General features: G+C 36.0%; 1 protein-coding gene across 2 annotated transcripts in view; it reads right to left on the bottom strand.

Moving 5' to 3' along the window:
* Positions 1-275: 275 nt before the first annotated feature.
* LOC135684525 (myosin-VIIa) overlaps positions 276-13,095 on the bottom strand; it is a 48,914-nt gene continuing 36,094 nt past the window's right edge. For both annotated transcript variants that reach the window (XM_065200112.2, XM_065200113.2), the window contains exons 39-55: positions 12,731-12,915; positions 12,080-12,298; positions 11,705-11,783; positions 11,275-11,372; positions 10,773-10,828; positions 10,051-10,116; positions 9,737-9,887; positions 9,342-9,395; positions 8,791-8,905; positions 8,215-8,307; positions 7,173-7,282; positions 6,486-6,604; positions 5,844-5,910; positions 5,378-5,494; positions 4,756-4,839; positions 4,216-4,335; positions 276-2,716 (exon numbers count right to left, since the gene is read on the bottom strand). In XM_065200112.2, coding sequence (XP_065056184.2) covers positions 2,606-2,716; positions 4,216-4,335; positions 4,756-4,839; positions 5,378-5,494; positions 5,844-5,910; positions 6,486-6,604; positions 7,173-7,282; positions 8,215-8,307; positions 8,791-8,905; positions 9,342-9,395; positions 9,737-9,887; positions 10,051-10,116; positions 10,773-10,828; positions 11,275-11,372; positions 11,705-11,783; positions 12,080-12,298; positions 12,731-12,915 — 1,844 coding nt within the window. In that variant the 3' untranslated portion in view covers positions 276-2,605. The remainder of the gene's footprint in view (positions 2,717-4,215; positions 4,336-4,755; positions 4,840-5,377; positions 5,495-5,843; positions 5,911-6,485; positions 6,605-7,172; positions 7,283-8,214; positions 8,308-8,790; positions 8,906-9,341; positions 9,396-9,736; positions 9,888-10,050; positions 10,117-10,772; positions 10,829-11,274; positions 11,373-11,704; positions 11,784-12,079; positions 12,299-12,730; positions 12,916-13,095) is intronic.

The raw sequence follows: 13,095 nt of genomic DNA, 5'->3' as shown, positions 1-13,095 counted from the left end.
ATCAGAGTAAATGAAACGAACGAGTGAATGGATTTGAAATGCGAGATGGTGGTGCCGGATTGGTGGATGTTGATTTGTGTGAATGCAGCGCAGTGGAGAAAAAATGGGATGATGGAAGTGGGGTAGGGAAGGGTGGTGGGTGAGGGAAGGGTGGTGGGTGGTGTAAAGGGATGTGGGTGGTGCTTATTTTATATTGACAGCCATTAGACTGCGCCTTTTCAAACTTTCATCACAAGATGTTCAGAGAGAGACTTCTCATAAAAGAAAACGCAACCAGTATCGAGAGGATTCTAATTTGGAAAAAAATTTTATTCATGTAGCAATAATTAATTCAGGATCAAAATATCAAATCGTTAGAATTATACTAATTTTTGATTGTCTACGGAGTGCAAAACTTCTAATTCGACGATCAAAATATTATAAAAGATTCATTCTATTTCAATACATAAGTGAGTTTATCACTACTAAAGTTCACCGACGGAGTATGCAGGACGAGAGGCTTTCGCTACGAAAGAGTGTTTCCGATCGAAAAGTCGTAATGACTAAGAGATTCGGTTGTATGGGGCTGCAGAAAACAACAGGGGTTCACTACAGGGGTTCTTTACCATAAGATAAGAGTTGGCACAAAGGTGTTTAAGCACTTCTTTCAGAACATGCTTTTAAAATACTATTGGGTACGTAGTTACATTCCAATAATACTGAGTCAGGACCGTAGCAAAATGAAAATTATGTGGGGGAGGCGCACAATATTATCCAGTATCATCTTAATAAATAGGCATGAAAGAGTACACTATAGTCTATATAAATTATTGGTGGAAAGGCCAATCCACAACTCCCATAGGTGCTACAGGCCTGTGATTTAGATCCCTATTACAGGAAAAATGTTCTACCTTCTTTGATTGGCGGATACTTTGCTTGGTATACGAGAATTTCAAAATTCTTCATTAGCTGGTTTACTTTATTTACTTAAATTAAAATTATTTACAGTTTTGTGGGATTCTACTGTGTCTGTGGCCTTGTACCAAATCAATTCAATGGGAATATGTTACTGGGTATGAGGTTCTTGGGAAGTTCAAATTGTTTGATTCTTATGCTTATGTGAATGCTCTACCTCGCTTAAGTAAAGCTTACGTGAATGCTTCCTGATCGGGGAGAAGAGGCTGAAAAGTAAAGCTTATGTGAATGCTTCCTGATCGGGGAGAAGAGGCTGAAAAGTAAAGCTTATGTGAATGCTTCCTGATCGGGGAGAAGAGGCTGAAAAGTAAAGCTTATGTGAATGCTTCCTGATCGGGGAGAAGTAACATTAGAAGTAATCAAAATAACAGTTTTCAAACGTAAATACGAATCGAAAAATCAGCTCAGGTTTACACAGCTATGGTCTCCAAAATCAACACTTGTTAACGGATCTAAAGAGAAATAACAAATAATAGGAAACCATAAATAATCACGAGAAATATAGTAATTACCAAATATCTTATATCCCGGCGCAAATTAAATCCAGTTAAAATTTATGTAGCATTAAGATAAAATATAATTATTTAATACCAATACACCTGGCATTTGCGACGACACATTCAAAACGTTCGCTGCAATAAATACCAATAAAATACCACCAATAAATAATACAGAACCCATGGTTAAATTAAAAAGTATTTCATAACTGCAGGTATCATCAAAATATACTGCTTTAATCATAAAAGACAGAGAAAGTTATGTGGTCTATCTTCTTACCTATTGAGCTGATCAAATAGAGAGCCAAAATATCTGAAGCTCTCCTAAGCTTCTTTGAACCTAGAGAAGCTTTTTGATTCTTAATTGTGAATAGAGCTGTTAAGTACCAGCCCTAGCATGACAGCAGTGACGCCTAAACCTTCCTGATCGGGGAGAAGAGGCTGAAAAGTAATACTTCTGAAGAAGATTTTGATGAAAAAATTCATAAAATAGTGCGGGTACCATAACTGTCAGATAAGTCCCTGTCTATGAGTTTTAACAGATTTTCAAACTTTCGATAACCCCATTCAAACAGGTCCCTTGGAATGACAAACAGCAGTCAGTTCAGAAAATTTGCCTTTAAATGTCACAAGATAAGGCTGCTGCACTCCTAGCTTTCTCAAATGGCGTTTTAATACTCCGGGTCGCACTAAACAACAACAAGGGAGCACTTAAAAACTCAATCAGTGCAAGTTTTCCCTGTGTGCTGTTCTGACTGTTTCAAAATCTGAAGGGGGCAGGCAGAAGAAAAATTTTTCGACAAATTTTGGCATAAGGGTTCGAAAAACAGTGAAGTTCCAGTGCACGCCAATTGTTCTAAAAACTTCTACAAAATCCGATGGATTGTACTACGGAACGGCCTATGCCTTACCCTTGACCACGACGCCACTGTCAAACGTGCTACCAATAAAGGCCTTCTTTTAGTACCCTTAAAGTTGCCTACGTCAAGCAATTTCTGGATTTAATGCAGGAATTAAAGTAACACTTAAAATACCTCTAAACTAATACGCTCAAAGTCAAAAATGTATTTCCTAAACAGATTCAAAATATGATGATACGCTTGCATCAGAACCGAACTGGTTGGCATCCTCTTGGTTGACTGAGTAAAAACATCCTACTTTCTGTGGGAAATTGTCCCTCGTATTGTTGCAGTTTTCCTCTGCTTGTTCATGTTCGAAAGCATCTGCGATATGTATGACGTCAGCAGATCATCCATCTTGTATCCCTGTTGGGGAAGATGATAAGAAGCCATGAAAATCATGAGAAATTCAAATATCAAACAACAGAAGCAACTAGTTATCGCTCCAGACGCTCCAAGCAAATACCGAATAAATGCAAAGGGCAGATCTATGATTTTAAAGTTGATATCATACCATTATTAATCTGTCGGTACTTCGTTTAATGCCACAATGTAGGGGAGCTTCATTAAGAACACTTTTTGTTTATTTCAATCCACGAAAGAAATTTTAGGATAGATCTTGAAGAGCAACGCACTGATCACCAGGACGAAATCAGCTGATTTTTTCTTTAGACCCCGTTTACACTGTCCCGTGCAAGTTTGGAACCGTGACAAAACTGTCGCGGTTCGCCCTTGCGTTTACACTAGCACTGTGGAACCGTGACGATTTTGCTCTGCTATCCGGAACAGTTTTGACCCTGCTTTGAAAGCGAACGAATTTTGTACCGTCACGGTTCCGTTTTTGAACGGGACAGTGTAAACACCTATCCGAGACGATTTTGTCACGGATTCACAAAGAGGTCTTTTGTATGGCTGTTTCAGGTAATCGAGGCTTTGATTGTGGCGTAACTACGTTCTCAAATTCTGAAGAAAAGGAAATTCTGAAGAAAAGACGACCACAGAAAAGGCTTGTAGTGTTTCCCAGTCCAAGCCTTGATTGGACTTGGCAGTTTTGTAGTCTAAAATAACATTGAAAATTAAAGCCACCTTGTCTTTCGTCCAAGTAAAGTTTTAATCGGCCTTCCGCTCCATTTTAACTCACAATAAAAATTCGATTGTTGACTTCAGCGGCAGAATAAAAGCCTTGGTTGACTAAATACAGCTTCTTCTAAACAATGTTCTACCATTAAATTAAGGTCGTACCGGTACAGTGTAAACGGAACGGCTAAACGGAACAATTTGGAACCGCGACAGTGTAAACACTTGCGAACCGTAACGGTACAAAATTGTCCCGGGACAGTGTAAACGGGGTCTTAGACACAATGCTAAAAGGGACTTTATGTCCATTTTTGATACGCTATAGTTTTCATTAATCTTTTAATAGAAATCGGAAAAGATCAAAGCCTGAGACCATTTCATCTCTGCAATTTCCTTATTTGCAAAAAGCAAAACAAGATCAGCTGACCATTTTGTCAAAAAGTCAAGAAAGCATATGATCTCCATTGCCAAAACATGTACGACGCCATATTTTTTCTTTAAGAGAGCAACATTAATACAGAATAGATCAAACATGAAGGGGGGATTCAAAATACAGAATAGATCAAACATGCATGGTGACGGGTACTCGTTCATCAAAAAATGTGTACAATACTATAAGGATGATTAAGAACGTTTAAATGCGTGATTGGTTCCTTCAATAATATGAAACTTTTCTCCATAATTTGCAAGAATTTTCGAGGACTAAAAAGTCTCAAAAGTTTATTCGCTTAGTGCTTACTAAGATTAAAACCAAGTGAAGGATGATGAAAAAAGTTACAAATACTTGCCAAGTTTGTTTCGCACAGAAGCTTGGTTCCTTTCACGAGATTACCGATTGTCATATGGAAGTAGCTGTTTCCACTGCTCCAGTTTGAAATTTTTGTAAAAGGGTATGTCGTAAAGTTTTCCTATTAAATAATAAACTTACGATGAAAATTTACATGTTGCAAAAGCAAGTTTCAATGAATGTGTTCCTTTACTGAATTTTGCAGAAACTTTACTGTCATATAACTATTTCAAGAATTTATCTATACGAAAAATTATTTTTTTCCTGAAATCGATTGTAATAATGAAAAAGGATTTTTGTTTTCTGACCTAATATTGAATGGTTCCTAAGTATTGGCTAAAGAGGAAACTGTAAAAGGAGCCGAGTAACAAGAAACTCTATTGTTAAGAGCATCATATAATCCAACATAACAGAAATTTCCTGAATAAACCCAGTGGCAAACTGAGAATATGGAGACAATATTTCTCTTAACTGAATCAGTTTTTAGTAAAATTATTGTAACAGACGAGAAAAAGAAAAATGGGCTAAAAGATTAACAAACCTTTGAAATAGGGTCAATCAAGTTGACACCATTTTTGTTTATTGCAATCAAAAGATTTTCAGGGTAATTTGGATCCGTCTTTTGCTGAAATGAAAAAAATCCACGTAAAAGCGATTTTCTTGGATAACTGGGAAGTTAAGAGAAAAATATCAGTCATAAAATAAAAATATGAAGAAAAAGTTCAGAAAAAGCAAGACAATGGTTGTTAGATCATGTCAACATAACTTGAAACTAAGGTTAAATTGAACAAAGAAAATAAGTGCGACCCTTTAAAACGACGTTCGAGCAAAGCCCGTTCTCAAGTGAAAGCCTGTTGTTAATTCAAGACAATGAACTGTGTGTGGGGTATTTCTGCCTCGATTTATAAATGTAGGGACACATTTTAAATCCAGTTTTGTACTTCGTGGAAACGAATTTCACCAGGAGATCCTGGAAAACTCTACCAAAAGAACGACATGGTTATGATACGTCAGAGATTCAAGTTGAGGGGGCACCTCAAAACTAAACATTGGATTGCCATAAGATGTATAAAGAATCATATGATCATCTACAGCGAATGCTTTGAAAAAGTTTTAAAAAAGATTATGGTATGATAAAGCTTGTAAAGGAAATTATTACATACTGTGACTTCAAAAAATGCTGATCCAAATGTTGGCAATTTGGAAAGGATTTTCAAGAAAACAGTTTTGCATTCCAGCTTTGTCTTTCCGGCTAGCTTGTTGTACTGATTCGATATATTCTGTAAATAATAAAATTGCATGGAAATTTTTGAAAGAATGCCTTGAAAAATCAAATAAACTGCATACAAATCTTGAGAAATTCTGAGCAACAATATCCTTGATACCATCACATATCCTTAGATAAACTGGTAGCAAATTATTCGGAGACTGACAGGATGACAATGAAAACTGCATATAAATACACTAGAAGGAAAAGAATCGTTTTTTAAAAAAATACAGTGTTTGTTGTCTAGAGATGGCTTGCACAAGATCTTCAATCGTATGGGAAATTTACATTTGCTTGGCCGTTGATTAGTTAATTTAAGGTGTTCTTAAATGAAAATTTTTCTGTATTTAAAATATCAATACCTTTGACCAGTCTTCAAATGTGATGTGATCAATTATGTCATTTGGAACCAGAGAATGCAAAATTCGACTGAAAATGAAATGACAATGTCAGAAACATGTTGATCAATTCAAGACTAGATCCTTAAAAGGTTTTTGAATGTAAGAAAATCTTAACAACTTCCAAAACATTTTAATATTATATAACTTAAGTGGCTATGAAGAAACATCAATCGATTTCAAACAATTTTGCTTTGAATTAGTCCTAAATACACCCCGATTCTCTTTAGTGTTAAAATATCAGCATTCAGAAAAGTGTAACACTCAAATGAAACGACGTCATTGAAATGACAGAAATGGTTAAGTATTGCAAATGGGTTTCTCTAGCACATGGCGTCAAATTCGAAATGATATGATTCTAATCAGGGCATTTCACAACAAACATTTATGAAATAATCTGAGCAATGATTATAGCACTTTTTGCATCTTTGTAAAATCTCAAGGACTTTTAATTAGCAAATACCAAGCACAATTTTAATATAAGGTTGTCACAAAAATAGATAAGTAAGGACTTAAAAAGGGTATCCCATCCCCTCCCCCTCTCCCTATATATATACACGATACAACAAGTTAAAATGAATTGAAATGATGAAAGCGCCAGCCTACTTCAGACTCTGCATTGGAGCACGATCGTCCCCGTAGCGGATTCGATACTGAGCCGCAGCCAGTTGGAACGCTTCGTCAAGGCTGACTCTGTGATAGCCACGCAACAACTTGGGTAGCTCCTAGGAATAAATACGATTAAATGTCATTTTCCAGGTAGCAGTCATTATATTCTCTGCATGATTTGCCTGGAGGTCTGGGCGTTAACTCCATAAATCGAGACAACATTTGCAGCTATTCCGCTTAACGTTACTGTAAATTATTCCGTTAATCTCCTTACAGTTACACCCAACTTACAGTAAAAAATGTTCAAGCTCTCTTAGGTGTGACTAAAATTAGAGTAAAAATATTGTATAGGTTCATCTGTATAACTTTGTGGTGTAAAACTCAATCAGAACAAAAAGGAACAAATGTCAAAATTCAAGTGGTGAATGATGGTAAAATCTCCATAGAAGGAATCAGGTATCAATTTGAACGACTGAACAATTTTTCTATACTACAATGATATCAACAATGCATTCCCAACATAGATTAAAATAAAGATAAAGACATGAAATGTAAACAAAGTTTTGAAGCCACCCAGAGGAAAGCAAAAACAATTGTGTTTTATCCAAAAAACTAAATGTTGAATTATCAGCAGAAACTGCAAAACAGTAGAAGACATGTAGCACGTGTGTAGAAAAAACTGACCTGATGATAATGAAATATTGAATCAGCATTGGGATCTTTGCCAACGACAGTTGTAGTCCAAAGTTTCTTCATAAAGAACACTTGATAATTGACGTGCAGTGTTGTATTCCCTTCATGATAAAATAACAAATATAATTTTGATATCTAAGAAAGAGATAACCCTGGTGATAACAAATATCCTAATCCTTGACTTCACTGACTCGCACTTTGAGATAAAGGTCCTAGGCAGGCAGCGAATGTATCCTTACTATCCAAGAAGAGCAAATACCACTAGTTCAATCACAAGTGTATTATGGTTTTGCACAATCAAATGCAGTGCCAGTTATGGCTACAGCAATGGAGAGACAGTGTCGGCTGTAAAAAGCTGAGGGATGAAAGCAGGATTTCTTACACCAAGCCACGTCACATTTGTGACATTCATATGCGACCCAAGCCTTACCTTATGCCCCCCCCCCCCCCGCTAGGAATTTAGGTTGTCTTCGGATTTGAAGGAATTTGAACATCATCAGTTTTTATCCTAAGGAACTAGAAGTAGAAAACTGCTATACTGCTCTTTCGTTTCGACCTTAAAATACACTTTCACTGCTTCCTTAAGATGCAATTTTAAAACGATGAATAACAAAATTATTATGCTAATAAAAATATCTTTTTTAATCTGTGCAATACATAAAAAAGTTGAGAATCTCTTATCTGACATGGCTGCTCATAATCTCAGCGGTAAATTACTGGATATATGCGCTGCCAGTGGATATCAAAGCTCCTGTATCCAGCCTATATACGCTCTGCTCCTTCGTGGCCTCACATTAGGATAATCACAGTATGGTATTTGTAGATTAACAATTTTCTCATTAAAACTTGCAAAAGAAACGATTATTTCCTGTTGGCTTCTCAATCAAAATTTGACAAAGACGAACAGTATCCAAGCATTACGATGACCTGACAAGCTCAAACAGCGAAAACGACAACTTTTATCTCAATTAAAATGAAAGAAGCAGTGATGTTTCAAAACAAGAAAACAAGAGAACAGATAAACGAAACTTACCATCTCGTTGATGGAGGGGTCTCGCTTTCTTCAGCCATTCACTCAAGTGACGCACGAAGTCAAAGAAGAAATCGCTTTCGGGAACACTGATCACTGCAAGACGAAGTTTAGGCCAACTGTAAGGCTATTTATTATACTGACATTTCTAGATCATCACTGTGACACAAAGAAAAGCGACTAGAATATTTTATTGAATCGTCACTTCTCAATGCAAGTGCAAAAATTGCTAAAAGAAATCCAGTGTATGAAAGTGTATGTATCGCCACGATATTGAATTGAACAAAACTGCATAGCAGGTGAGCATTCTATCCTTTAAAATATTGTTTTCAAAATTTTAGAAGGTCTAAATTGCTGTATTTTTGCCTAGAATTGCATTCCTCTCCCACACACAGTTAGGGGTTACAAATAATACAACTCAAAAGTAAACAATTAACCCCGTGTCTCTCTGTTTGGTATCTAAATAATATGAAAAATAATGGTAAGTAAACACTTAAGAAAGCTACATCCATGTAGTTCTGATTAAGGATTTGCTTATATGAGAATCATCAAAGCCAATTTCAGAGCATCAACACTCACCTTTGTCAGCAATTTTTAGAAACAGACTGAATCCATCAGCTGATTTCAATTTCAATTTCTTTGCAATCAAAGTACACATATCCTTGGCTCGTGTGCATGATTCAACTTCAAAGTCCTGTTTGAAATCAAGGTAGCATTTATGTTACCAAAATCAAGTGATCAATGTTGGTAATTGATTCATGATTCCTTAATAGACCAACAAAAACATGTTATTATATAAGGATCGACTCAAGATATACATATAAAGCTCAAATAGAACTCAAGATTGGACGACTTTGTTCTACTTATTCAATATCAGCTAAAAAATTGTAGAATCAACTAGGTGATTGATAAGCGATTCTTGATTGACTTACTGATTAAGTAAAACTGACAATATTCACAGCAAAATGGCTCTTAATCATTCACACACAATGATGTACCGATCAGTCCAACAAATACAACCCAAGAATATCTGAATTTGTTTTGTGCTACTTACATTTAGGCATGAAAACTAAATGATCTCGGTAATATTATTACAGTAGGTGTCTAATTTAACAAATGTAAAACCAAACCTCAGTTGTGTCATCTGGGAAGTAAACTTTATGAAATATTCTTGTCATGCTCCCCTGCAAGAATATACGAGGTATGACGTTATAATATTATATTCAACCCTCTCTATCAAAAAAAAGACGTCAATATTTGATAAGGAAGTATCGCTAATTCAAAAAGCTTATATTTAGACGCCATTTCGACTTTTCATTCACTGACAGATCAAAAGTTTAGCTATTCGATTCAAGTTATTATTCTAAAGTTGTTGAAGGTAATTATAATCTGCAGTGCAGGTGGAATTTCATACGTACAAAAATTTTCTCGCATTTTCTGACCAGTCTGGGTGTGATTTAGACATCTCCTAGCGCAATTAATTCAAGCAATGACCAGCCACGTATCATAAATCTGATGTTAATACCTGTGCTGCCTCAACCTCAAATAGGTGAGGTGGATATTTCCTAGGTCCATGTCTTATAGTCTTCAGAAGTTTTGCATAGCAGTCTTGGGCGATCTTCCATTTTCGACTTCGGAACTTGAGGAAAAGCTTAACATCATCCAGCAAAATCGAGCTGTTTATTAAAATAAGAAAGTATCAAGATACTGGATAACAAAGATAATAAATATAGACAAAGAATTAAGACATAAACTTTTGCCCATGCATCAAGACAGGCAGTAGATTTAATGAAATATGAGTTAGGCCTAGTTCGAAAATAAAATTGAAGAATATCATACCTGCAGGCAAAACATCCAGTTAAAAGCCACATTAGTTCCCAACCTCGATCTTCACTCCTCTTCCGCCTTTAATTAATAAAGAGTTCATGTCAACGTGGTAGCTAACGCATATACAATGTCTTGAATTTTCACAAATAACTGCATATATAAAATGCTGTATGACCAGTCGAGAAGGGAAACTTTCAGGATTGGAATGGTTATATTTTCTGCTGCCAATGTTGACTTGGCAATGCTGAACCATTTCTTCACTCTTTATCAATTGATTATTTATTACAGTTGCTTCAATTGTATTCAAATACTAGGATTCCAAAGACATCATTTGCACTTGCAAATAACCTTTGAAACTGAAGATGCGAGGAATATGCCTGTAAAAGACGGCGCAAGAGCCACAAACAAGCCAAGAACCTATGGTATAATCTTTACCACAAGCTATGCTATTTATATTGGAGCTAATAACAAGGTATAGATAAATATAATGCTTGCCACTCTTGACAAGAGAAGAATTCAATAACTATAGCGAGGCTAAAGGTGGTTGCGAGGTCATGCATGGAGGAACCATTTGTGACGATTCCCGTTCTTGTGTATGTTTCATCTATAGTCTTAGTGGCACTATCCGAATGGTACTAAAACAGGAAAGATCTCACAAATAATACGGATAGATTTCACGATTATTATAAAGCACTTAGAATGGATTTTTAGAAAAGGTTGCAAATGCTACTCACGGGTTGTCTGTTAACTGTTTTATAATCTGGCAATAGACTTCATCTCGGAGTGGTTCCTGAGCAAGAAAATGTAATGACAGGTTGAGAAACGTTCATCACGCCTTTTCACTCTTCAGTTCTTTAATGAATATTTCCTTGAGACTATGTTATATTCACCTGGGAGGATCTTACAACAAAGCAGTAAGCAAAAGCAAGCTCAAATTTTCTCTGGACTGAAAGATCAAGTAAAATTCTGCTTTCGTACATTGGTACGAGAGGAAGGGGGAAATTATTTAGATTTTTAAAGCAGGTTGAAAATTTTATAATCTACTTTGCCACATATTTAGTAAATATGCTCAAATGGCCATGTCACCCAATTCCCACTGTAAACTTATTCGAGACCAGCTTTGAAAATAGCGGGTAGGAAGATTTGAAAAAATGAAAATTGTGTAAAGCATCCTAAACTTGAGCAGCTCCAGCTATGAAACAAAAGCTAGATGACTAAGTTGATTATAATACTCACATTGAGCAACGGCGCTTCAAATATGATATCTGTCAGCTCTGTATTTCGCCTTCCTTGATTTTTGGTTGACGAGTAGTCACCCATGTACTTTAAAATCGGTGATAAAAGTCAAGGAATAGTCATAAACACAAAGAAAAAGGCTGCTAAAAGAATGGAATTTTGGCCTAAAGGAACCTTTCCCAAAAAAGGGATATTGGAAACTGGTTGAACGATAACAAATGTCTCCCATCATTTCCATGATGACGAATCAGACTATTAATCTGTTGACGTCTTTGCATTCCTCTTCTCTAGGGTTTTCAAGCTTAGCAATCTTACTTTGTTATCTTCGATCAAGAAATCGATCTATCATATAGCTATGTTATATTCATAATTTCCCTACGAAAAGCGAACGGAAGAAATACAGCATTGATTACAAGGCAGAAAAGGATATCAAGGAATGTCTGCTTTGCTTTGTGACACAAGTCTTCAACATCATTCAGTCTTTTCATCAATGGCTGCTTTATGGGATCCTGCAATTAAAATAACAAACTTGTCGCTGGCATCTCTACATAAAAATGAAAAAAGGAAAAACCAAGCTGAAGAAAAAAATATAAACATCGCGAAGAGGAAACCTTTATTTTTTTCTGTGTGATAATGAATGGTAGTAAACATAACTAAGGAAGAGGGAAGACGGGGATATTTTAATGCTTTCAGTGGAGACGATCTCTACAAAGTGTTTTTCTTTATCAAGGTTTGTCTTGTTTGCTTAGGCAGCTTAGAAAAGAAAGTCTATAGACAGTTAATATTTTCAAATGGTCTTGCCTACCTTGGAGTACGACCATGGGAAGTCCCTCTCTCTTTTTCTTAGAGAATTAGCTAAAGCCTTGCTTAGCGTTCTCTTTGGCAACGTGTTGAAATGCTGTAGGGAGAAGCTTTCAAGAGTGTGAGGCTCCTCTGGCACTGGCGTATCGTCAATTTCAATTGCTAAGTCAAAATTAGGCCCAAGCTTGTCCGAGTAAAGATTGCTCTGATTGCTGAACAGCTCCTGAAAAAAAAAACGTCAAAATAAACATGAAAATTTGCTCCTGGTATTTGGGAATATCTCTCATTCATAAAATATTGCGCTAGAGCCTCAACAGGTGAAAGCAATTTCAATTTTCTGATGCGGAATTTATTGCTGAGCGCACCACAGAAGACATCTGTTAACACCTCGAGTTTTTAAAATTTGTCAGATTTCTATCGTGGTTTCAGAAATAAGGCCTAGACTGTGTTATTTTCCATGTTAAAATAGTCCTGTTATACCAAATTAGTGATTGATTATTGAAATATTTTTGATGATATGGTAAATTTTCACGGAGTAATTCTGACAAAATTTGAATATATTTTAGCAAAAACAATGCATTCTGAAAAATTTCCAAACATTACTTTTAGTGACTACACACTGTATGAAGCTAAACTAACATGAAAGTAAACTGACCATTATTTCCGTTGTGGGTTTGTCCAGTGTTGGTATCACATAAACAGCCTCGCATGGAAAATCACCTGTTTGACCAGTCCGCTCTGAGGTTCCTTTGCACCAGCTAGAGGCCAGCACACTTTCTCCAGTCTCGTTTTCGAGCACGATTAAATCACCCTTTTGCAAGGCTAAAAAGTTGCTCTCTCCTAAAAGAAATTATTTGCTTTCTTCTTGAGGCTGCATTTATTTATAGATATATAGTCAGTAACATAAGATTATTACGACAACTTTAACATTAGTCATGAAGAGATGTTAATCTATTCAATGTTTTGTTTGCTAACAAAAAGCTGACCTGGTTGGGGATTTTTCCACTTTCTAGACAAGGT

This window comes from Rhopilema esculentum, chromosome 21 (assembly GCF_057945365.1).
Source record: "Rhopilema esculentum isolate cy_ngs chromosome 21, ASM5794536v1, whole genome shotgun sequence".
Taxonomy (NCBI): Eukaryota; Metazoa; Cnidaria; class Scyphozoa; order Rhizostomeae; family Rhizostomatidae; genus Rhopilema; species Rhopilema esculentum.
The sequence above is the reverse complement of the archived record's forward strand: the minus strand, read 5'-3'. Positions and strand labels throughout refer to the sequence as shown.